Raw genomic sequence first — 25,014 nt, 5'->3', positions numbered from 1 at the left:
TTACTCTGTAAAGTCATTGTCATTGGATTTCATCCTACCACATAAAAATCAACTAACCTTATCTAAGAAATTGATGGAACAAAAGTAGAGAACTCGTCTCAAGAATTACCCTGGAGATCTCCAATTTTCAAATAGAGACACAAATTGTGAGAAAATTAAAAAAGAAGGAAAAAATCTAGAAGAATTTTTTTTTAAGAAAATGGTGTGCTTTTAAAATAATAAAATTGTTTACTAAAGTTCTATTTATATTTAAAATTTTTATTATTAAAATAATCTATTCTCACCTTCTAAACATTTTAAAAATATCATTCATTCTAAAACAATTTTTTAAACTCTTATATTATCTTTAGTTATAAATCTTCTTATAGATGAAGAGAAAGTCTAACATGAAAAATCATCTCGTTTTTCATGTTTTATTAATATTTATTGCAAAGATATAATTCTATGATCCTTTATTAACAACGGTGTTATGAATCACTTTTTAATAGATGAATCTAAATAGTCATTTTTGTAATGTGACGTCAATTATGAAATATTCTTCTAAAAGGTACAACAATTAACGTAATTAATTAATTTTCATTGCAAATTTTAATTAAATTATATTAAAACCTTTGACACAATTCTTAACTTAATTATAATATATTAAAAAAGCTAAAATAAGACCTACAAAATTTCTTATTATTAATAATTTCCAAATAACAACTGTATAACTAATTTTTCTCTCTTTTTTCAACTATTATCTAGAGGATGGAGTGAAAGAAAAAGTTAATATTTTGTTTGATTTGTTAAAATAGAACGCAAAAGAATATTAATCATAATTCATAATGTTTCATTATTCAATCCCAATTTTCTTTCCAATTTGAAAAGCACATGATAAATAAAACTAGTGAGTTATTAAAACAAACATAATATAAAAATTAAAAAAATATATATATATAACGTTCCATCTTTTTCTTCCGAGCAATGAAATAAAATTTGTTTTGTTTCATTATACAGCATCCAACAATGAAATGACAATTTTTTATTTCATTCTATTCCAATACATTTTATTCAACTATAGTTGTATCCATTTTTCATCATCAATTCAAACTATATCTTAAATACCACATAACAAAATCTCAATAACAAATGAGAGTGAGAGAAATCTAAGCAGAGCAGGTGGTGGTCATCAATAATGATCAGTTGACTTCACAACCAAACTTAAGAAATATGTCCTAAAACATAATTAAAAAAAAAGAAAAAACAATGACATGGAGAGTTAGGAGAGAGCTTTAATAGCTTAAAATGTTAAAATGATTCATCATTCAAAGGTCACTTTCTGGTTGAAACTTGCAAGAGAAGACCATAGCACCAAAAGTTGGTAGAGGAAACTGATTCTTGACTTTCAAGGATTTAAGTTGTCAGTACATTTTTTGGTGACCAACCACCATAACATCATCTGTGAAAAATATACAAAATGCTATAATATTCTACAATTGAAAAATAAGAATACATACGTAGATACATACAGTAATACCTATACAATCATTTCTTTGTACTTAGATTATCTGATTTGTAAATATCAAAAGGATATACCCCCGTGTCAAAAATCCACTTCTCATACATAGTGAATGATTGGAACATGAATCAGTTATGCTCAGAAAAACTTTGAGGCTTACTGCTGGCGAACACCAACCATACCATGGTACCAGTCATATAGAAGAAGATTGATGGTGCAAATAGTGAAATCTACATGCCAGAAATGAAATATAAATCAAATTCACATAATGATATACAGCATACATTGAGAAAACAACTAACATTAGCAGCAACTTACGCTCCATGAATGAGTTAAGTCAAGAAGATAACCAGTGAGGGCTACACCCACAATTCCAGGAACAGCCCCAACAGTATTGGTTATACCCTGAGAGAAAACAGAACAAGAAAGAAAGTCAGATGCAACTCAGAAATTTCTTTTTTATTTACAAAAAGTTATGGATGTTGCTCCAATCCAACCTCTAACATCAAGTGAGTACGGTTTAGTCTATGTGATACACTTCTTTAATCAAGAAGTCAAGAAAATGAGTAGAAACACACACCAGACAAACTCAACACAGTGAATAACCTCTGATTGTATTTAGTGATCAAAGAATACAATTGTTCCCACAGCTATCAAGGAAGCCTAATCTTCCCCCCTCTCACACTAAAGAATACAAAACTCTTCTCCCCCCGCCCTTCTCAACAAACTCTTTATTTATACTCTCATATACTTCTAACAAACTGCTAACTGACTTCTTTACTTCCCGCCTTTTTTATTCCTTTTTACATATACTTTTAATCCCCTATCACTATGCATTTTCAAGTTATTCCTCTACAACATCTTAGGTGAAGAGGAGTTTCTTTTGTGTTGGGAAAATTGGATAGTCTTCAAACTTAGGATGGAGCATAAGTCCATCAAAAGTTAATAATTATAAACTAAAATTCACAACTAGTTAGGCCTTTACATGAACAGAATAACCTAAAGATTGAAATCCTTTATTCAAAAAAGTAAAATTAATATATAATTCTAAAGATGCAAAGAATAATTGTGTCCCTTTTTTCCCCCAAAATTTGATGGATGAATGATGCTACCTGCTTCAAGATTCTTCTAGGGTGGATAGCAGAGGACTTAAAAACAATAAAAGATATGCAGAAACTACAAAATGAAAGTACTGCAGAAAAGCTTTGAAATGACATAATTTATAAAGTTAAAAGTCATCTTATAGATAATTAATATGAGAAAGTTTCTACAAATTAGTTTATGCATAACTTAATTTTAATTTATGGTTCTCCGTATTTTCTTCTCTTAAAAGTACTTCAGCAAAAATTTATTCAAATAAACCATTTGTTCTTTTGGGAATTTGTAAAAACATTTCACAATCTTCAATTTCATATAAAAGAAAAGAAGTGCAAGCACACATACCAGAAGTATACTTGCATATTCGGGTGACATGTCTTGGTGAGTACAATATAGTCCTGGATAAGCAGATAAATACAGACAGTGAAGGCTAAGGAAAGTATATGAATCAAACAAGGTATATTTCCAGGATTAACCAGTACCTGATAAGGCAAAGCTTGAGAGGGCCAAACCACCTGTGAGAATTCCCACAATCTCCCAAGGCGGTAACCCTAGATCCAGTGAGGAAAGAGTCATGCAGATTGCAGGGGACAAAAATGCAATAGATTGGCAGATCTTTCGAACCTATACATAATTTTTAAAGAAATTCAGGCAGCTGAGAAATTAAGAATAAAAGTCCAGATAGATATGTTTAAATAATTTGTCAGTTGTCATTGAGATGTCTGCATTGGGTCAACAGTCACAATATCTACTGTTCCTACATCCAGTGAGGTGTAGTCAGTAGTCGTGTCTTTACCGTAACATGCATTGTGTAAACAGTCAGTTTGGATGCAAAATTTATCATTAGAGAAGGACTTATGGCTACAAATATGAAATTCCATTTCTTAACAAAATATGATGTCAACTTTATCATGAAGAAGCAGTACATTTGTTGACATATCATAAGTAGCAATTATTCATATAATAAAGGTTTAATAGTATTTTTGGTCCCTACATTTGTAGTAATAATTGAATGTTTTCCTCTTTATTTTTGACTCAATATGGTCTCTATATTTTTCAAATAAAAAACTCAATGTGGTGCTTCTATTAGATCAACATTAACTTCTTTTCTTCCGTTTTGCACCCTGGGATTGCACAATAGACGTGTAAAAAGAGCGGGTGATTGTATTAGTATATGCTAGCTCATCATCCTCTAAACAACATTAATGCTGATCTGACTGAAGAGACAACATTGAGCCCTTTTAAAAAGTATAGAGATCACATTAAAATAAAAATAGAGAAAAAATATTGAACCATTGCTATAAAATATAGGAACCAAAAATGTCATTGAGCCTATAATAAACAACAATAACAAATAACATTTTTGTGCCTCTCATACCACAGTGGTTTCAATTCCTCTTGAAATCAAGTTGTCAGCTAATTGAGCTGCAAGACCAGTCACAAAAATTGAAGCCAATGGAGGAAGTATAGACACCTGAAATGATTAACAATCCCCAATGGTTAGTATGTCTGTATGTATGTGAATATTAGGCATGATCCCAGTCCAAAAATAGAACTTCTAATAGACTTTTTTTTAAAAAGAAAAAAGAACTAAACTGGTAGGTTCAACTAGCCTGGTGTTTAGTTAGTCCAGTCACCCCTCTAAAATAAAATATTGTTAAGAACTTGCAAAGACATTGAAAACTAGGTTAAATTGGTAAAAGGAAAGTCCATATTGAATTGGAAAAAAGATGTTTTCTTTGAGGGAGAGCCATGGTACAACAGTAAGGTTGTTGCCTTCTGACATGGAGATCATGGGTTAAAATATTTAAAACAGTCTCTCCACCTGTTGGAACATTGCACATAGTAATGATTTTTCTTTTTTTAAATAAAACTCATGTTAAGCATCACTGTGTATTTTAACATCTACATAGTAACGATTGTTTACTCTTCAAAACTATTATTTATTAAATTTAAATAGTTTAATATGATTCACATAAAATTTGGTATTTTATTACTTTTATTATTTTTGGCCAAGTTTTGGTCTAGCTAAAGGAAATGGTGCGATGCCGTTGAAGATTTGTGTTAGAAAAAATAAAAGACATTGCATAATTTGGTAGTACTGTTAAATATGTGGTATGATATCCCTGCAAGATGCAGTTATTATGTCATTTTATTATTTGTGATGTTTTGAAAGAGGAAATTGCTACATTTCCTTCATTGTCAATGTGAGACAAAGAATGAAAATAACTGTCTTACCCATGCAGCTTCAGTCAAATTTAGATTCAGCTCCTCACTACATAGCATACAGATGGAAGAATTAGATTCTCCAGTGGTCAAAACTGTACGCAATACTATCACTAAATTCTGTACAATTTTAAAACAAAATTTTGAAGATCTGACAATCATGTGTAACACAATTATCTAATTTCTCACGAATTCTTCAAATTGCATAACTAATCTTAGCTGCAACATATTGGCAAATGGCAGTCAGTGATCATCCCTATACATCAGTATGGAATCTACAAAATAATGCTAAGCAGTCACAAAGTAAAACATTGGAGATCTCAAATCGTCTTGAGATATGAACAAAAATAAAGCAATTGGGTGCAAACTTCATCTTATAAATTAATTTTGTAGGGTTGAGTAAGAGCTAAACTCACTTTCTAGAATAAACTATGGTTTTTCCCAAGGTACTACAGAGCTTTTCCATGGTTTGCAACTGTAGAGAAGTTTGAATTCGATGCATACATATGTTAAAACCATTAGCAAAGATCCTTAAAATTCTTTACTCAATTTCTTTGGCCTGAGAATATTCTAAAGCTCAAATTGTTTCTCTCTAAACAATGAAAGAGAAAAAGACAAACTTAAGATATTATAGCTTGAAAATTTCCAGAGCATAACTGGGGAACCTCAAGTGAGAGAACTATAGAATTTACTATTCTTTATGCAGAAGATCCAATAGTTAAACCCTATGAATAAATTATTTATAAAATTACTTTCTTTCCCGAATTCATCAATCTTTAAACATGAGGATTTTTTTGTTAAGAAAAAGCAGTCGAAGTGTATGATCAGCACTATGGCATCATCTCATAGCAGTAAAGTCATAAATTTCAAATTGAAATTTCCAGACTGTTTCTAAAATGAATAAAATAAGTTTGGTACCTGTGTGTGTGTGTGTGTAACTAGGTAAATAAAAGGTGAATCCAGCTTCTTTCTAGCATATTATGATATGATAATATAATTAACTTTCTGTAAGCAAAACTATGTCATGAATGAGTAAATGTTAAAATGGAAAAAAATTAAAGAAACAATTATTCATTCTAAAGGTCAACACTGACTCCCTGGTGGCTTGGTAGCAGTGGAAGATAAAAAGTGGAAGCAGGTGAAGCATTAAATGCTGACATGGTACCTAAAAAATGTGGGAAGCCATGATAGACAGTTATAGTGACCCCAACTACCACAGAAATGAGCATATATCATAGCCCACACAGCACGATTTTGGAAAAAAGCCTTCCAAGGTACATCCTGTATTATAAGAACAGACACAAATCAATGTTAATTATCAGATATTGTAAGCATTCACTTAATCTAACCAAGTGTAAGTCTTACACGCATACTGGCAAAAAAAAATTATATCTGGAATTTTAACTCTTAAGAATACTTGGAAATTGGAATTGCTTGAGAAAACACCTCCATAATGAGCATCCATCCATCCATAAATACAAACATATATACATACATACATATATACGTATAAATAATTTTTATTACAATGAAAATCCTTAATGAATTATAAATTGTAGATAAATGAGATAAAGGATAATGGGCATGTTTGGATATATCTCTCCATAAGCACTTACAGGGGAAAAAATATAGAAGATAATAAAACTGACTCCTCTATAAGCTAAAATTAGTTTATGCATGAGTTAAAAATAAAAACTTAGAGAAACTATATGAGAGAGCATTTACAAATTATCTTTTCCATAAGTTAATTTTAGCTTACGGAGAAACTGATTTCTTTCCTCTTATGTTTTCTTCCTAAAGGTGTTTACAGAGACGTTGTCCAAGCAAACCCAATAGCTATAATAACTAACACAATCAATAAAAAAAATATAAGAATATCTAGAGCCATTAAGCAGAGCTGCCAAGTCATTCCTATGGTCATTCAAATTTTGACAAAAAGAATGAGCTTCAAAACTGCCATAAATTTCGTTACTTGTACCTTCAAAGAGCCATTCAATTCGGTCAGAGATGTTTTCCATGAGTTTGTCACGGTGTCTGGGGCTGCAACGAGGCAGTGAAGGTCAAAAGTTAAAAACAACCACTTTAACCACGTAAGGCTTCAAATACGTAAACAAAAGAATGAAAGCCTTGAACTGTACAACAAAGACAACTTATATACGATCTTCCTTTTACACATAAGAAAAATGAAAAAGTAGAAGATATCATCTTCATTTATAATTTATTAATTCTTAAATAAAAGTACAGATTTATGAGTACCATGATGTTAGGAACCAAGAGGTTCCAAAACTTGAGATAGATTCTAGAAGGAAGAGAGACACTGGGTAAATAGAGCAACGTGGTCCTGGTTATACAGCAGAGGGTGGAAGATTGAACTCAATTGTCCACTCACATTTTATTGGCTTTCGACATGGTTATTCAAACACAGCCTAAGTAGTTACTGGTTATAAGAAACGTGTAATAGATTAGGTATAACAGATAGTTATTAGAAGAGTTTGGAGGTCGAAGGGATATGCACACAATTTACGAACAAATAGGCCTTCTTTAAGGGGACAGAAATAAAACCGTTTCACACATTTGAAAAGGGGATTCTTCCATTGCCAGAGAAAGACTAAGGGTGTTCTTTGATTCTCTCTCTCTCTCCCTCTTTGCCCTTTTTTTTATCTAGAGAGCCTAACATATACTTAAAATCCTTGCTGACATTTCATAGTTCCAAATTCTCATTGTTTTTGTGAGAACCTCAGTTCATGAGATTGTAAGCCTTATAGACTTTAGTTCTTGACTTTGCAAAAACTCATTCACTTTAGTCCTTAATGAAAATGAATAAAAACTTAGAAAAGGTCTAAACTGAATGACTTACTATGAAGGTTTAGAAATGTCAGGGACTAAGATGATTAATGCTTGCAAGTTCAGAACTTATCCGGTGGTTATCCAAAGACACAAGGAATAACCAGGTAAATATGTAGGTAACTCATATCTTATGTCAGGTAACATTGGAGATCTATTAAATGGTTATTATTGAATTTGACTCCACTAAAGTCAGCTCTCACTTTGGAAGGGAAAGTAAGAAATCTCAATATTCGTGCCAACATAAATGGTAAGAATATCATGCACATGTATAACAAATCATGGGTTTGTTAGAAACTATTCCTTGATTTTCTCATTAATAGTTGAGACCCTGCCTCACCTTCCTCTCTAAAGTGATTTTTTCAATTTAGAAGAGCAAATTCACAGAATGATTAGCGTTGACAAAAACAACAGCAAACCAAGCTATGGGCTGATACAAAATCTATCATTTTACAGCAGTGTTGATGAAGATGAAAAGCAAACAAAAAGTGACAACTCCACTCAAACCAAAGCAGATTAAGCAGGCAGGTAGTACCATAGTAAGGATCACCTCCAAAGTATTTTGCAAAAGAAAAAAAAATGTTTCCAACAGAGAAGATGATCAAGTAAACATTACTCGATATATATCAATTCCAGTAGCTCATAAATTCTAATAGGTTGTAAAACTTATTTTAATAGAAAGGCGTCATTTATCATCATTGATTTAATAACAAAATACTTTTTAGCTCAAACATCAAGAAGCCACAAAAAATTGAAATAGATAAAGATCTCACATGAAAGAGATTTTGGATTTAATTGTTTTTCACCTCCTTCAAGAACTTGAAACCCCAAAAACCTTCAAAAATCATGCCAATAAACCAAGTCATAAGTTTGAATCTAACAACCATATTTGAAACTCAAGACATAGGAAATTTACTATTTTTAACTAATAGAGAGGCAAGTGGAAAATAGATAGTCATTTCTACTTACCAAGCAATCCCGAAAAAACCAAATAAATAAAATACTGATTCCCAACCAAGATTTTGGATAAGAGGAGGAGCCAAAAGAAGCCTGACAAATATTACAGTGTTAAAATTGAGAGTAAACAATAAAAATAAATTACAATCCTGTGTAACTACAAGCTAGAAAATGCCTACCCCATAACACTTCCAACACTCAAACCTCCGAAAACAAATCCTACTGCCCGTGAACGTTCTTCCAATGGTATTGACCTGCATGTGGCATGAACCTTACTGATTAAAAAGGTGAAAAGATAAAAAAAAAAGAATATTATAACTGGCTGACATGTATAGTACATGTCAAAAATCTGTGGCTGAGTTAGGTGAATGAATTATTAACTTAAAAGTATTTTTGTTGAGCTCCAAAGAATTGCTGTTAGTGTTCAACATGTTTATGTTTCTTTGGATTCTTATAAGGTAACACAAAATTTAGTTCAACCAAATTTTGTTTGGGACGAAACTAAAGACAAAAAATAATTTTAGTTCACATGAAAACAGTCTAAAATTTCACATACTGATGATAAAAGTAATCAGACGACAAGTAAATATCAAATCATAAAAGAAATACAAATCAGCAGAAAATCAACTCAATCCCAACATATTTTTTGATGTTTACATGCCTGGCAATAAGATCCGTAGCAGCAGACGGGGAAACACCTTCCCCTATCCCAACCTAGATTTGCAATGGAAGAGAAGAGCTTAGTAGTGTTGAAAAAGACTAACAAATGTTCACCAGGGAAGAGGTTAAATAGCATAAAAGAAACCCAAAATAGGCATAGTAACTGCAGAAGATAGAAAATCCCATGGAAAGATAACTACATCAAAATAATAACTTTTTGCAAGACCCAAGGAATCATGGGTGTAAGTAGGCCTTAAATCAGCAAATAAAGAAAGTATGCATTGGGTGGTTAAAAAAAATTACTGACCAAAACCCTTGACAAAAGTAAGCCAGGCATATATCCAGCAAGAAAAGGAACAAGAGCGGTAGCGACTGACCATATCAGTACTCCAACCTCAAGAACAGTTCTGAAAAAGAAAGATAATGATGTAACATCATAAACTCGGCAGCTAAATAGAAATATCAGTGCCAACTCTGAATGAGGTGATTGTCCAATACTATCTCTTTCTTTAGGACTTGAACACGAGTTTTTGAATTGACTCCCATTTAATGAAAGAAAATAGATGGATACCTTTGTCAATAATAGATAAAAGAATGTAATTAACATATAGTATGTAAATGCCATCTTGTAAATACCTCAGTCTAATCTTGAACCTCTATTTGGAATGTAATTATAATTTCACCAGGTAGATAAACATGAGAAATATGCATTGCACAATAACAAAGGTATTGCTTAAGATGGCTTAAAGGACAAAGAAGAAAGATTTAGAAAATAAAGATATTAAATTATAAATTTATTGGGAAAAATATCATTAGGAGAATGCTTGGTTTGGTATGCAAAAATGATAATTCCAGCTCTGCCTCCATATCATGGGAATGAGAATTCCTACCTGCAGAAAGAGACACATCCTAATAATTATCTCGGGAGCGGCACACCACAAAAGCTAGCTATTGTAATTGAAGCCCAAGGTCTTATAAACCTCACACTAATATCTCACACTTCCCATGTTAGACTCAAGTCTCACACCTTACGGTTGGATTCTAATATCCCACCACCCTCCACAACCCTATAGCCAATGTGGGCTGGCTATGCACTAGCCCTTTGAATAATCTAGGAAACATTGCAATGTTTGGTATCACCACCTGCACCTCGTTAGCAATTGAGAGACATGATAAAAGGCTATAATAAAAATAGGTAAGAACCAAGGGATAACTACACCACAAAAGATACTTGGAGAGTTCAAAGCCTTCTAAACTCCATACTAGAATCTCATATTTCCAAATGTGAGATTAAAGTTCAATTCCTTGCAAGTAGATTCTAATATATGTTACATATCCATTCCGAGCCTTGATTACAAAGAAATTACATGTCAAGATATTTGCTGCCAGGCATTTTAAAGCTTTGATTTTTTTCAAAGTCGGACAAACCAACTATTCATTGTTTCATTATCAATTCAACGTTATAGTGGAAAATACTCATATGATTTACCACCATTTCCTTCCTAATAGAATAATCAGAAATTGGTGCAAGTCCCAATTTTACTATTTTATTACTTCTATTCATTAAAACTTGAGTTCAAAGTGCTAAAACTTCAGTACAATATGCAAAAGAGTATACATTTGGTTCAACTTAATTTGATCCTCATAGCATTGCTGCCCTTGGCCTAACTATGGAAAAATAAACCATCTTCGCATTCGGTGTTAGGGCCCAATTCAACACCACACCACCTCACCCAAGGATCCCAAAGTGTGGCAATGCAGTTGGCCTAACTAACAATGGATCTACAATGGACTTTGAAACTTTCTTAGAATTTAGACTTTGGTCTAACTCAAACCCACAAATTTATTTGTAAGACGAGGGTTATCCAAACTTTAGAATCTTTATTTGATTCATGTCTCTAGTTAACGTGAAATTACACGCCACTAAGAACCGACATATTAGTAGCGGAACTCTGTGAAGCTTCACTCCACTCTTGGCATTTCAATTGCTTTGCATGTTCCTTCCAGATGCAGACAAGATACAAGTTTTTTTCTTAGTTAAAAATAATAAATTAAATACAGAAAACAGAGAAGGGAAGTGGCCTTGATTTCTTCTTTATTCACTAAAACTTATTTGCCAAATGTTTTCATTTTCTTTTGGCAAAGAAAAGTAGAAAACCAATAACATCTTAAAAGGTCACTCAAACTTCAAAAACCTAAAGTCCACTCCTTATCACCCCAGAGTATTGTACTTCTCCAGTTTTCTTTCAGACTTTAACTTTAATACATTGTTAGTGTAAAGATCTTTACAATTTGGATCATGGTTATAATTGCAGGTGCAACCATTGCAGCTGCTGCAATACAGACTGTGACCACTGCAGCATGAAATTATTATATGTTTGCAATAAGAATTTTATAGAGTATTCTAATTGTTGGAGTATTTTTTCTAATTATGCATTAGCACATCTCATGTCTTCCTAATGCATCACTATGTGGTGTCATTTGTACCCACCTAACATCTCACATGGTCACATTCATTCGACCATTGACACTTCAGAAGTTAGACCAATGCTGAAGATAAGTTGTGGGTGCATTGTGATAATTTGTGTGAATGAAAACCACACTGACAATGAGGGACATTGCGGTTTTGGAAAGTACCACAGTTCACAGTTGTATGTCGTTGCAGTTTTGGGAAACGCCGCAATTTAGAACGATGTTTTGTATATAACTTTTAAAATAACACAAAGTCAAAAAATTTTAAAAGTCTAACACAAGATAAATCTTCCGGGAAGCAAGTAGCAATATAGCAAAGAAAGAACATGTGTTGCAACCGGTAACTAACCCGCCACCAAAATTTTTGGCTAGCCAACCCCCAGGCAATTGACTCAATGCATAGCCCCAGAAGAAGGAGGACTGAACCAATCCAGCCGTTGTCGAGTTCCACCCAAATTGATGAGACATTGGAATTATGGCAACACTCAAGTTCACCTGCACCCCCATTAAATCAAATCAAATCCCACGCATAATTAATGATGCAATTCATTAATTATACTCTAAAAATGCTTTATTTCCATTAAAAACAAAAGGCAAAAAAAAAAAAGGTGCTTTGATTAGCTAGCTTGCTTATATCCAATTGTGATCAAGAAGCAATTTTACTTTGTGGGGTTGCAAAAGCATGTAAGAACCTTATCCATGTTACAAATAACGAAGGCGAGAGATGTGGTGCCAATGAGCTTGTATCTTTGGGGAAGATTCTTCCAAGGTGGCCAGGTCCCGGACAAGTTCTCATGCTGCTTCTCCACCTCTTCCTCTTGAAGCTCCGTGAGAGCTTTGGCCTTGGCCACTTCTTTGGCATTTTGTTGAGCGTTAGAAACTATTCGGAGCCTTAAGGAGTAGTTGGAAGGTGGTGAGAGGTGGAAGTGAAAACGTGGAAACGATGTCGTTCTGATAAAAGGGGTATGTGAGCATGCTCTGCGAGTATGTGAAATGAAGCAGGAATTGTCTGGCCTCAGCGTGAGCTTGGCCATGCTGGTTAAAATAGCCTATTGAAGTTGCAGAAAACAAACGAAACGAAAGGGGAAAAAAAGATAAAGAAAGAATATTTGGGTGTGTTAGGGAGTGTCATTACATAACAAAACATGAGGCGTATGGGTAATATTAACGTTGATGCTATAAGAGGTGGCCACGAAGTGGTGGTGCTTGTGGCTCACATCAAAATGAAGATTTTGGAATGCACAAGGCACAGTCGTGGTCATAGTCTTAGTCATAGTCTATGACATGTTTATGTTTTTTGGTTCAAAACGTTGTAATGTATGTAATGTTTTTGGTCAGGATATGTTATCTTGTGGGAAAACATGGGCCGGGCCATCATGTTGCGTAGTTACATATCAAGAGAGTGCAAAGAGCAATCTTCTCGTACCATGTCATCAAGTCGAACGCTGCTTTCACATCCGAAATGTGTTTATCTCAGTGAAGTGAACCGAGTTACCGCAAAAATCAAGTAAATAAATAACACAAATAAAATTGGAATTTAAACTTTTTAATTTCAAATGATTTAAGTACTAAAAAAATCAACAATTTCTATTTTTAAAACGACATGAACGCATATTTTTATATAAAACATTCTAAATATTTTGTTAAAAATTATCGGATGCAAATTTTTCGGCTATATAGACGACCCGTGTTCATTATTAAAACAGTTTAACTACGAAAAACAAAGTTACAGCTCATGTTCTTGTCAGAGCCATTGGACTTAACTGCAGATTTTGTTGCGTATTACACTAAACAAATCAGTTTGTAGCTTTCAGACATAAACAAATAATCGAAAGTCGGTCTCCCAAAGAAAGCCATCCATTGGTGGATCACCAACTGAGAAAGACATCGCTGACAATCTACTAGTTTCGGAGAAATCGATGGCCAAGAGCGTTCAACAAATGTCCATGGGAGGTGATGAACCACCATCGCAATATATTGTTAAAGGAAATAGCTTTGTATCTAAAGATTCTTCCGCACTCATTCCAATACCCATCATTGATCTAAGTCTCCTCTCATCAGAAGGTGAGCTACAGAAGCTCAGATCTGCTCTAACTTCAGCTGGATGCTTCCAGGTGTGGATCTACAAAAGCTTCCAAAAACTTCATCTTCACTGCTACTTGCATGCGTTTCAAAGCACCATCAGTCATATATTGCATTTTGTACTCTCTGATTCCCTTTGAAGAGTTATTAAGATGAAAAAAGCGATAAATTTTATTAACTGGCGGCTAAAAAGGGACCCTTCCAATGTCTCAGATTAATTTTGTGTTTTACGGTCATGTCAGTGCATTGCTAAATATCAACACTGCTGATTGATTCTTCTTTAAACCAAAGGGCCTCTGTGTGGATATTTAGCATATCTAAGGTCATATTACGTGCCATATATGCAAGTTAATTTCAATGTGTCAAGGATATAAATGCTTTCATCTTTGTAATAATAGTGGGCATATCTGACATGCAGGCAATTGGTCATGGAATGTCAAGTTCATACCTTGACAAAATTCGTGAACTTGCAAAACAATTTTTTGCACTCCCAGAAGAGGAAAAGCAGAAGTATGCTCGAGCTGTTAATGAATCTGAAGGGTATGGGAATGATAGAGTAGTTTCGGACAAGCAGGTTCTTGACTGGTCCTATCGCCTATCACTTCGAATTTTTCCAGAAAAAAATCGAAGACTTTCTCTTTGGCCCAAAATTCCTTCTGATTTTAGGTACTGCCCTTCAACCAGTTCAGTTTGTCCTAAAACATAGCAACTCGTATTATATTATTCTAAACTTATCTGTTAGAAAGAAGATTTCTTGAGGATACATTATCTACCTGAGAAATTTCTGTCACATACTGAAGTAGAGTAATTACTGGGCTCAATTTTCTTAACATAATGCAGTGAGAAATTAGAGGAGTTTTCGGCGAAAGTGAAATCAATGATGGATTATCTCTTGAGATCCATGGCAAGGTCACTGAATTTGGAAGAGGGTAGCTTCCTGGACCAGTTTGGTGAAGAATCATTGATGCTGGCGAGGTTCAACTTCTATCCACGATGTTCTAGGCCTGATCTGGTCCTTGGCGTCAAACCTCACACAGATCGATCAGGAATCACAGTTCTATTGCAAGACAAAGAAGTGGAAGGTCTTCAAGTTCTGATAGATGACAATTGGGTCAGTGTTCCCACAATGCCCGATGCCTTTGTTGTCAATCTGGGCGATCAAATGCAGGTAAACTGGGTTCTATTCTATCTCAAGAAATCGTTGTTCTACTTGTTGATGAGTAATAAAAATTCTCCAAGCTTAATGATTCTATTTTTGTAGTGGTGCGTCATTAACTAGTTTTTGAGGTGGAATCAGTGTTAGTTAATGAATGGTTAATGAAGTTTGGCACTGTTGCAGATCATGAGTAATGGAATATTCAAGAGCATAATGCACAGGGTTGTGACAAACACAGAAAATATGAGGATGTCTTTGGCAATGTTCAATGAGCCAGATCCTGAGAAGGAGATTCGACCTGTAGAGGGTCTTATAGATGAGTCGCGGCCTAGGTTATACAGAAACGTTAAATGCTATGGTGACATCAACTACCAGTGCTATCAAGAGGGAAAGATTGCACTTGAGACTGTCAAAATTGAAGATAACTCTGACTAGAGGTGTTGAGATTTTCCAACAGCTTGGAAAAGTCTTTGATGTTTTTGTAATTTAAATCAAACTAAAAAAGAAAAATATGTATGGTTCAGTTGCTTTGAAACCTTAACTAGTAACATTGCCTCGTTTTATAGCAATTCTTGAAAATGGTAGCAGAAACAGCTAGGTTATATCCATAAGAAACAATTCGTGTCTAAGACAAGATCACAATATGGAAACATCTACAAAGTGGAAACTTAATTATCAGAAAAATGGAAAGATGGATGAACCCTAATCACACAACATATAAAAACAATTTTCAAATGCATAATTCGCACATAGAATCCTAAATTGGTTGCAATATGAATGGCACTAGGCTATCACAAACCGGTTTGCAGCAAGAGAGTAGCAGATCTTTAATCAAGTAAATAATTCAATGTAGCTCACAAGTGTTATATGAAAGCATGCAGCATTCAACTTGGACAAATGAGCAGAAAATCGTGTCCTGTTTCTTGGAGTTTCAAGAATTTAATGAATTGGCAAGAAAGAAACTGTATAGCGTCGGTGAAGGCAACAAGATTGATAGGAGAGGTTCGACCAAAAAAATTGATCTAAACACGTTTGTACTTCAACATTAATGTAACAGCCATTCCAAACTTACACTCTTTTATCCCAACGAGTAATGAGGTTCTTTTTAACCAAATAACAGAAAAAGGTCATACCTGAAATAAGGACTCAATATCACGTGTTTTTTCATAATTACATGTAAAGCTTTCAAAGAACCCGACTTCTCTTGCTTGCAATCAACCAATTAGTGATTCACACTGTTCTAATTATAATAAATACTGATAATGAAAATATTTGGTAATAAATAACATCATAAATGTGCTAAAATTGGAAAATAATTGAGTAGGAAATGAAGCACCAACGTCATAAAGATAACTAATTAATTTTCCCTTATTTTTTTTGTTAAATTTCTATAAATGATCATTTTCAAGTAGTTTAAATTTCAGAAAGTAAAAAAAACGTAGTAATATTGTTTCTAAAATTTGAAATGAAAATCAACGTAAACTATTAAGGTAGGAATAAGTTTGTTAATATTCTTAAATTTAAAATTAACTTCTTTCAAAAGTTCCTATATTACAATTTTACATTCACAGTGTTTTCACGTGTATATTTTGTAGAATATCCATTTTCCATTTTGATACCATAATAAATTAAGTACAACCTTGAGTAAAATTTTAAGTTATATTTTTTTTAAATATCCATTTTTCTTAATATTTTTCATTTTGATACCATAATAAAATACCATTATATTTTAATAACATTTTGACGAAAAGATTATGTTATTATTTTATTGATTTATATATTTAAAACAATCATTATATTTTAATAACTGTTTGACGAAGAGATATGTTTTACTATTTTATTGGTTTATATATTTAAAATAGATCAATCATAAATTATTACATAAATTATTATAAATTATCAAAAAAATTATTAAAAAAATATTTTCCACAATAAAATAATTACAAAATAAGTACAACCTTAAATAAAATTTTAAGTTTCATGAGTTTTTGGACTTTGAAGTTCAAGCCAATGCACTACAATTCAACCCTCAATTTTTATGGATATAATTATTTTAAAATTAAATATATTTTTATTCCTAAACTTTACCATAAAAATACAATATATTTTCTCAAATCTTAAAAATAAATTAATAAAATTACGTTAAATAAAATTTAATTACGTTAAACAAAATTTGACATACATTTATATTACTACTTGAATTATTTACAAATTTTAACATGATTAAATTAAAAAAAAGGGTTAAATATGTTTTTAGTCCCTAAACTATTGGTCATTTCTGGTTTTCGTCCCTCTTCCAAAGTAAGGTACACTTTAGTCCTCATACTTTTCGAAACTTTGGTTTTAGTCTTCCAAAACTAACACCGTGAAAAATATGCTAACGTGGCTAACGGTAGACTCACAGAGTTCTTTCTTTTTTCAGAGTTTATCAGCTTTTCTTCCTTTCTCTCTCCCTCGTCTCTTCCTTCAGTTTCAAAACACAAAACATTTTTGGGATCCATAATAGCCTTATAAATAAGCTCGTAAGCTTCGGCCAATGACCTAGCCACGCCTATAAAAGCCTCAGAACGCAATCTTGGAACCTGCATCTGCTCAAATTCCGGCAGGGAACTTTCACTTCCCAAAATAAGACCAAACAGAGCTTTCAAACACTCCGAAAGAATGGCTGGACTAGTGTCCTCCCTCTCAGCCAATGGGGTACCGACTTCATTCTCCCCTTCCTTGTGTATTGAATTCTGCAAGAGACGCATCTTTTCTGACAAATTACATCTTCTTAAGATTGCTTCAGCTTCTTTTTCCACAAAAACGCGTAAGTGATTATCAATCATTGCTCCAAGTCTATTCACGTAATCAGCGACAGCCTCGTATCCAGATAAAGGTTGTTGAATAGCACACAAGCAGTTAATGAGAAAGATTTTTGAAGGAGTTTCACTAGTCTGTCAACATATGGCACGAGTTAATGCAAATGTCGCACAGAAACAAAAGATATTCTACTGCATAAAACTTCCACAAGGAACTTAAATTTTTTTTTATAAAGATATATATGTTTAAGTTCTCCCATATTCCTTTCACGCACCTGGAATAACGGAGTATGGAACTATATTTGTTGGTCCACAAAATTATACATTTACAACATAATTTCCAGTAAAGTTACATATTACTTCAATTTCAGGTTCTAGATTCCAAGTAAAGTTTTCATTCAATTGCTCGTAGGACTGATCTTAAAAGGATTTGTAGACAAACTCATGTACCAACATGGCAAATGCTGATAAAAATAGAAAACTGGCAAATGAAAAATCAAAGGAAGAAATTGAAGGAAGAGACGAGGGAGAGAGAAAGGAAGAAAAGCTGATAAACTCTGAAAAAAGAAAGAACTGTGTCAGTCTACCGTTAGCCACGTCATCATATTTTTCACGGTGTTAGTTTTGGAGGACTAAAACCAAAATTTCGAAAAGTATGAAGACTAAAGTGTGCCTTACTTTGGAAAAGGGACGAAAACCAGAAATGGCCAATAGTTTAGGGACTAAAAACATATTTAACCCTAAAAAAAATCATTTTCTCTTATTTTTAAAATTTAATCTAAAATATCAAAATTTAAAGACGAGCTGAAATTGAAAGATTAAAAAACATATATTTAATTCACGTTTTTTTATTAATCCATTATTCCGTTTTAATTGAATTAGTTCAATTTCAAGAAATCTCTTAAAACCAGAACACAAAAAATGAAGTATCTACCAGAATCGACCAACGACATCTGAGAAATGGTTCGCGCGGAAAATAGTATAATCATCGTCATCATCATGAAACTCCACGTAACAAGGAAAAATTTTGCTGCAGACTCCCTAATGAAGTTTCTTAAAACTACAAATGAGTGACAAAATATACTGTTTCAAAAACAATGAAGTCGACATGACAGATGAGTTAAAAAAAGACTAACAAAAAAGTAAAGGCATGGTGGTAAAAGGACGGATTTTCCTTGTTCTGCCATCATAGTAGAAAATTGATGAACGATGCTCTTTTCTCTCTACTCTTTAGAAGATCTTGAAGAGTAAACCACCATGGGTAGCAAAGAAAGGGGCAAAAACAAGAGACTCAACTGCCATCAGCTTGATAAGGATGTTAAGTGAGGGACCAGATGTATCCTTGAGAGGGTCTCCAATGGTGTCACCAATAACTGCTGCCTTGTGGCAATCTGACCCTTTTGGACCAAGGGTTCTGGCATGCTCAGAAGCACCAGCCTGTAAAATTACACCAATTATATACATCATCAAATGCATATTAAAGATTTATCACACAATTCCAAGCTATAGCTGTTATACGGTCAAATTTATTGAATTTCATAATAATTACCCTTAATAGTCATACCAAGTGATTCCTATTAGGATTCCTATTAGGATGATTAGTTTCAAAAACTCCGATAACCAGTTAGGACTCCATTATAATACCGGGGTGAATCAATTAATTACACGGCTCAAAGTAGTCAACAAATCATTACCTCAATGTACTTCTTTGCATTATCCCATGCACCGCCGGTGTTGGATGCAGAGATGGCAATCTGTAAGCATGGCATGGAAATACGTCTTAGATGCAAAGACTATGTGGGAGGATGACAGACAACAAGGTTTTTGAGTAAACTACAGAATAAGGAGAGGTGGATGAAACATTACCTGTACACCAGATACCAAAGATCCAGCGAGGACACCAGAAAGTGTTTCGACACCAAAAAGGATCCCAACAACAAGAGGTGTAAGCATGACAAGAGCACCAGGTGGAATCATTTCTTTAATGGAAGCATCAGTAGAGATCTTAACACACGTAGCATAGTCAGGCTTGGCAGTTCCCTCCATCAACCCTGGGATGGTATTGAATTGCCTGCGCACTTCCTCAACCATCTTCAGAGCAGCACTTCCCACACTCTTCATGGTCATGGCAGAAAACCAGTAAGGAAGCATTGCCCCCACAATTAAACCAATGAAAACCTTTGGAGTCAACACATCAACAGTCGTAATAGATGCTCGGCTCACAAAGGCACCAAAAAGGGCCAGAGATACAAGGGCGGCAGAACCAATGGCAAAGCCCTAAAACAGAATAATATAGATATCAGATAAGTAGCAAGAAAACAGATGTTTGCGTTAACTTGCAGAATGGGTTTGAAGAAGGCAAAATAAATCAAAATCCACACCTTCCCAATTGCAGCTGTAGTGTTACCAGCAGCATCAAGAGCATCAGTTCTCTCACGAATTCTGTGACTCATGCCAGCCATCTCAGCAATACCTCCAGCATTGTCACTGATTGGACCATATGCGTCTATGGCCAACCCAGTTGCAATGGTACTCAGCATCCCAAGTGCAGCAACGGCAATACCATACATGGCAGCAAAGGTGAAACTAACAAAAATACTAATTGCTATAGCAAAAATTGGAATGATAACAGACTTGTATCCTAAGGCAAGGCCAAATATAACATTAGTTGCAGCACCAGTTCTGCAGGAGTCAGCAACGTCTTGAACAGGACTGCAAAACCAGACACATAGTCAAGCTAAAGCCTGATGATATGATTACACAAAGGTCAAAAAATGGTAAAACATTACGCTAAAATTACTTACCTATATGCGTTACTAGTATAGTACTCAGTTACAAATCCGATAATAAGTCCTGCCCAAAGACCAACAGCAACACACAAAAATAGCTGCCTGCAATACAAAATACAAATATCATTCGAGTTCATAGATATAAAAAGCAACAATGTATTAATGTATAAATATACAATAACCCATCATTAAATAATTTTCACCAGAAACTTGGTTACTTATACTGACCAGCTCTTGACGTCTTTCTGCACTCCAAAATTGAAGATAGTGAAGGAAGTTGGAAGTGCAACAAAACTAACAACTGCAACCCCAATAGTCATCAGCACAGTGGAAATAACAAGCTGTTTTTTCAATGCAGGCTCAATCTCCTTCACAGCCTTGATCTCAAAGAAGTCAGTTGCAAATAAGGTGGTGAGCAAACAAACAAGGATACCCACAGAACTGACAATGAGAGGGTAGAGCATTGCAGTCAACTCATGATTCAACCCAAATGAGGAGATGGAAGCAACAACAAGTGCAGCACAAGATGACTCCGCATATGAACCAAACAGATCAGATCCCATACCAGCTATATCTCCGACATTGTCACCAACATTGTCAGCAATCACCTGAGTGCACAACAATTCATTCAGACAAATAAAAAAGTATTAACACGACAATATTTGAAAACCAAAAATAATGAAGTGATTATTTCTTACAGCGGGATTTCTTGGATCATCTTCGGGAATGTTTCTCTCAACCTTGCCAACGAGATCAGCACCAACATCAGCAGCCTTGGTATAAATACCTCCACCAACTCTTCCAAACAAAGCCATAGAAGACCCACCGAGACCATAACCAGTTATGGCCTCAAAAAGACCACCCCAGTCATCACCATAATAGATCTTAAACAAGTTGATGGCAATGTAAAGAACTAGAAGACCATTTGCGGCTAGGAGAAAACCCATAACAGCACCAGATCTAAAAGCCGTAATGAAGGCCTTCCCAACACCCTTTCTTGCCTCCAAGGTGGTTCTTGCATTGGCGTAAGTTGCAATTTTCATTCCAAGGAATCCAGAAACAAGTGATGTGACGCCACCAAGCAGGAAAGATATGGTGCTGAAAATAGCCGTTGCCAGTGCTGGCTTACACGTTTTAGTTTTATCGTATGTGCAAGCCTGGGGGCTTGTGCTGAATCCCTCCACTGAACCAAGGAAGAGGAATATCAAAATGGCAAAAGCCACCATGAAGATTCCTACATACTTGTATTCAGTAAAAAGGAAAGAGGTTGCTCCTGTTCAAGTTCAAACACAGGTAAATAAGTAAAGCATTCTTTAGCATCCACCGATAAGCACTAATTTGGAATAACGATCAGCAATCGAGAGCATATCCAAAAATTTAAAGAACAAATAAAATGCAAAAAGTCCTGCCATGCAATGGTTTCAGCAAAAACCAACTCTGCTCGTATATTAAGTATAACAGGTCAAAAAACAGATCACAGGGTTTTGGGAGAAAAATTATCTACTACAATAACACGGCCTAAATTTAAGAAGCGATAGCTTGTTAAAGTTTAAAACATTGCAACTATGTATGGAATGAGGAGAACCGTTGTAAACGCACTCTACTAGAAAGACCTGGGGGTTACAAATTAATTAAAGTAAAACTTTCATATGCGAGTATTCAAAAGATCCAAATACGGATAAATGAGATGACAAGGGTTCATAGAGCATCAAGTTTAAAGCCGCAGACAAAAAATTAAGTAACACATACTACTAAAAAAGAAAGATCAAAGTGATTACTAAAGAATGTTAAAAAAATACACAACTTTCGACCTTACGAACAAAAAACCCGCATAAAAAAAACTAAACGGCACTAGACATAGCTAATTACTAATTTACCACAGGACTTCGACGTGTGGTCCAAATCACATAACCAACATCGGTTTTTTTAATACTTAAATAATAAAACGAGGCTCAAATCATGTTCTGGATAACCATACAGAACAAAAACGTTTTAGAGTTCATAAACTAAAGCCCCAAAAATAGACATAACAGGGTTAAAAAATACACACACTGGAAGATGTCGAAGTCGGAGAACAGAGTTCACAAACAACAAGACTCACACAAGGAACAACATAGAAAACAAAAAATTCAAAACAAATTTTTCGCAATAAAAACCCAAACAAAGTACGTGGGACGAAGCACGAGAAGATCCAGATCTACCCAGAAATTAGAAACCCGCGCCGACACAACAAGCTCCAACCTTTAAAACATTTTTCGAAGAGGGAGAGAGAGAGAAAGAGAAAGGCCCGGGATCGAGGGTAGATCTCAGAAACGGAACAGAGATAAAGAGAGAGTGAGAGTGCGAGTAAGAGAAAAAAAAAGACCTTCGGAAATGGCGTTCTGTATTTCGGCGCATTTGACAACGACGTTATGGTCGTTGATGCCCTCCTCTTCTTCGATGAGGTAGTCGTTGTAGCCATTCTTGGCGGCGGCGTTGGGAGAAGCGTCTCTGACGGCAGAGAGTTTGACCTTGGAGACGAGGAGCCACTGGAAGAGGGCGAAGGCGATTCCAATGACCGCGCAGACGGGAATGAGAATCTCAGTTCCGAGATCTGGGAGAATCGCTGCTCCCATGGCTGGAAGATTGAGAGAGTGCTTAGGGAGAAAATAAAAATGGGAAGGAATGAAGATACGAGTGAATGAGGGAAATGGGAAGGGGTGGAGAGGGTTTTATATGTGACAGAGAGAGAAATAGAGAGAGAGAGAGAGAGAAAGGATAGGGGTCGGAATGGTATGGTATGGTATGGTGACTGGCGACACAGAAGAAGCTGTGTGGCTCACAATATGAAAATTTTACCAATATCTGTAATTTGTCTATACCTAAATGCCAGATCTCAATTTTAGGTCACTCACTCCCAAACACACTCACTTTCCTTTCCATTTTTTTTTTCCTTATAATTATTTAATAATTACCCTCATTTTAACGTTCTTTCTTCTTTCTATTCACTTTTCAAAAATCCTCTCCAAATTATACGGAAATCGTAATAACAGACTAATCTCGTTCCAATCCCACTGGAGGACTTTAATTTTCTTTTACACACAGAAAAAATATATTATTATTATTATATGACATGTACAAGGAATTTATTATTTAATAAATTATTATATGAACTGTAAAGCAGATAAATTTCTCTCTTACATATATTTCCAATTTTATCCTAAAGCCCTGCTACTATAAATAATTTTAAGAAAAAAATGAGTCAATTATACAGACTTTTCTTTTAAAGATAATAATCGTTTAACACATTTTACGTTTTTATTATGTATAGAACAAGCTTTACAAACAAAGACGTTCCGTTAATTACTTTTTTTTAATTTATTAGATTTTAAAAATTTATGTGGATTTTAGTAATTTAAAAAAAAATACTTCAGTATTTAAGTTCTCATAGTTAGTATATAACTTAATTTTATTAGTTGACTCGGTATTGGTATAATATTTGCTCTTTAGTTTACCGCGTTTAAGGCATATCTTTTTCACCAACGATACCACGTCATTTGTTTAAGAGATAAGATTTAATTGATTAGCATTAATCAACATTTATAAACCACTCCAACTAGGATAGATCGAGAAGAAACGGTGAAATATTATAAATGTTGTCCTAATAATTTATTAAATGAACAATAAATGTGTGGTGTGTATGTCTTTTTTTTTATGTACCTTTCATTTTAGGTTCGTTTTTACCTAATCTGACTCTCACATATAATTTTAACAAAATTCATTTTATTATTTATTTTATTTTATTTTTAGCCCTAAAAATAGACTAGTAAATATATATAATTGAAGAAACTATTCTTTTATTGTAACAAAAAATTACGCGTAAAAGGTGTTTACATAATTTATTTAATTTTAATTCAAAGCTTTTTTTAGAAATATTAAAATTTGCAGAAGATAAATCGCGCATCCTTCTCCTAAAATTATATATATATATATATATATATATATATATATATATATATATATATATATATATATATATATATATATATATATATATATATATATATATATATATATATATATATATTGATCATTAATTTTTGGGAGTATTTAAAATTTATACATTTAATCATTATCATTAATAAAACAAAAATAAATAATTAGATGATTAACTCATAATAAGTAATTAAATTAGTGTTTATACATCTTTACATGTAATTTTCTTTCTATCATTTTTAAAAATTTATATATTTTTTTATTTTTCATAAGTATATCTATTTAGAAAAAAGTTAAAGACTAAAATATTAATTATTAAAATCTAATTAAATATTAAGAAATCATAATTATTAAAAGAAAAAATTATGACAATGAAGCACAATTAAAATCAGGTTATAAAAATATATATAATAGTTAACTTTATTTTATTTCGTAAAAAATTTCGTAAAAGAAATA

At 33.7% G+C, this 25,014-nt stretch overlaps 3 protein-coding genes across 5 annotated transcripts; 1 reads left to right on the top strand and 2 right to left on the bottom strand.

Moving 5' to 3' along the window:
- Window positions 1-1,141: 1,141 nt before the first annotated feature.
- Window positions 1,142-13,028, bottom strand: LOC108321165 (probable anion transporter 6, chloroplastic). Of its 3 annotated transcripts, none has more exons than XM_017552836.2 (15): window positions 12,448-13,013; window positions 12,105-12,250; window positions 9,591-9,690; window positions 9,285-9,337; window positions 8,803-8,877; window positions 8,636-8,716; window positions 8,440-8,501; window positions 6,801-6,862; window positions 5,988-6,103; window positions 4,835-4,871; window positions 3,975-4,070; window positions 3,079-3,220; window positions 2,942-2,994; window positions 1,817-1,903; window positions 1,142-1,728 (listed from the first exon to the last, which is right to left on the bottom strand). In XM_017552836.2, the coding sequence occupies exons 1-15, from the start codon at window positions 12,787-12,789 to the stop codon at window positions 1,627-1,629; spliced, it is 1,554 nt and encodes a 517-aa protein (XP_017408325.1). In that variant the 5' UTR covers window positions 12,790-13,013; the 3' UTR covers window positions 1,142-1,626. The 3 variants fall into 3 exon arrangements, 2 of the variants coding, with proteins under 2 accessions (XP_017408325.1, XP_052727556.1); XR_008246449.1 differs by having other exon boundaries at window positions 1,675-1,728; window positions 3,079-3,147; window positions 12,448-13,027; XM_052871596.1 differs by lacking the exon at window positions 1,142-1,728 and having other exon boundaries at window positions 1,815-1,903; window positions 3,079-3,147; window positions 12,448-13,028.
- A 431-nt stretch (window positions 13,029-13,459) lies between these two features.
- LOC108329552 (codeine O-demethylase) lies at window positions 13,460-15,572 on the top strand. Its single transcript, XM_017563814.2, has 4 exons — window positions 13,460-13,869; window positions 14,256-14,503; window positions 14,678-15,005; window positions 15,177-15,572. Exons 1-4 carry the CDS (start codon window positions 13,675-13,677, stop codon window positions 15,426-15,428), a joined length of 1,023 nt encoding a protein of 340 aa, XP_017419303.2. The 5' UTR covers window positions 13,460-13,674; the 3' UTR covers window positions 15,429-15,572.
- A 3,176-nt stretch (window positions 15,573-18,748) lies between these two features.
- Window positions 18,749-23,403, bottom strand: LOC108345536 (pyrophosphate-energized vacuolar membrane proton pump). The gene is made up of 8 exons (XM_017584126.2): window positions 22,949-23,403; window positions 21,282-21,856; window positions 20,812-21,191; window positions 20,599-20,685; window positions 20,176-20,506; window positions 19,661-20,071; window positions 19,489-19,548; window positions 18,749-19,231 (listed from the first exon to the last, which is right to left on the bottom strand). Exons 1-8 carry the CDS (start codon window positions 23,196-23,198, stop codon window positions 19,025-19,027), a joined length of 2,301 nt encoding a protein of 766 aa, XP_017439615.1. The 5' UTR covers window positions 23,199-23,403; the 3' UTR covers window positions 18,749-19,024.
- Window positions 23,404-25,014: the final 1,611 nt, after the last annotated feature.

Source organism: Vigna angularis, chromosome 1 (genome assembly GCF_016808095.1).
Source record: "Vigna angularis cultivar LongXiaoDou No.4 chromosome 1, ASM1680809v1, whole genome shotgun sequence".
Lineage (NCBI taxonomy): Eukaryota > Viridiplantae > Streptophyta > Magnoliopsida > Fabales > Fabaceae > Vigna > Vigna angularis.
The sequence above is the reverse complement of the archived record's forward strand: the minus strand, read 5'-3'. Positions and strand labels throughout refer to the sequence as shown.

Coding starts and splice junctions, on each gene's coding strand:
- LOC108329552 (XM_017563814.2), top strand. CDS start 13,675: ATGGCCAAGAGCGTTCAACAAATGTCCATGGGAGGTGATGAACCACCA. Junction 13,870..14,255: donor CTTCAGCTGGATGCTTCCAG/GTGTGGATCTAC, acceptor TCTGACATGCAG/GCAATTGGTCATGGAATGTC. Junction 14,504..14,677: donor AAAATTCCTTCTGATTTTAG/GTACTGCCCTTC, acceptor AACATAATGCAG/TGAGAAATTAGAGGAGTTTT.
- LOC108321165 (XM_017552836.2), bottom strand. CDS start 12,789: ATGGCCAAGCTCACGCTGAGGCCAGACAATTCCTGCTTCATTTCACAT. Junction 8,878..9,284: donor GCTACGGATCTTATTGCCAG/GCATGTAAACAT, acceptor TGCCACATGCAG/GTCAATACCATTGGAAGAAC. Junction 3,221..3,974: donor GAGGAATTGAAACCACTGTG/GTATGAGAGGCA, acceptor AATTATGTATAG/GTTCGAAAGATCTGCCAATC.
- LOC108345536 (XM_017584126.2), bottom strand. CDS start 23,198: ATGGGAGCAGCGATTCTCCCAGATCTCGGAACTGAGATTCTCATTCCC. Junction 20,686..20,811: donor CAGAAAGACGTCAAGAGCTG/GTCAGTATAAGT, acceptor TTTGTATTGCAG/GCAGCTATTTTTGTGTGTTG. Junction 19,232..19,488: donor ATGCAAAGAAGTACATTGAG/GTAATGATTTGT, acceptor GTAATTTTACAG/GCTGGTGCTTCTGAGCATGC.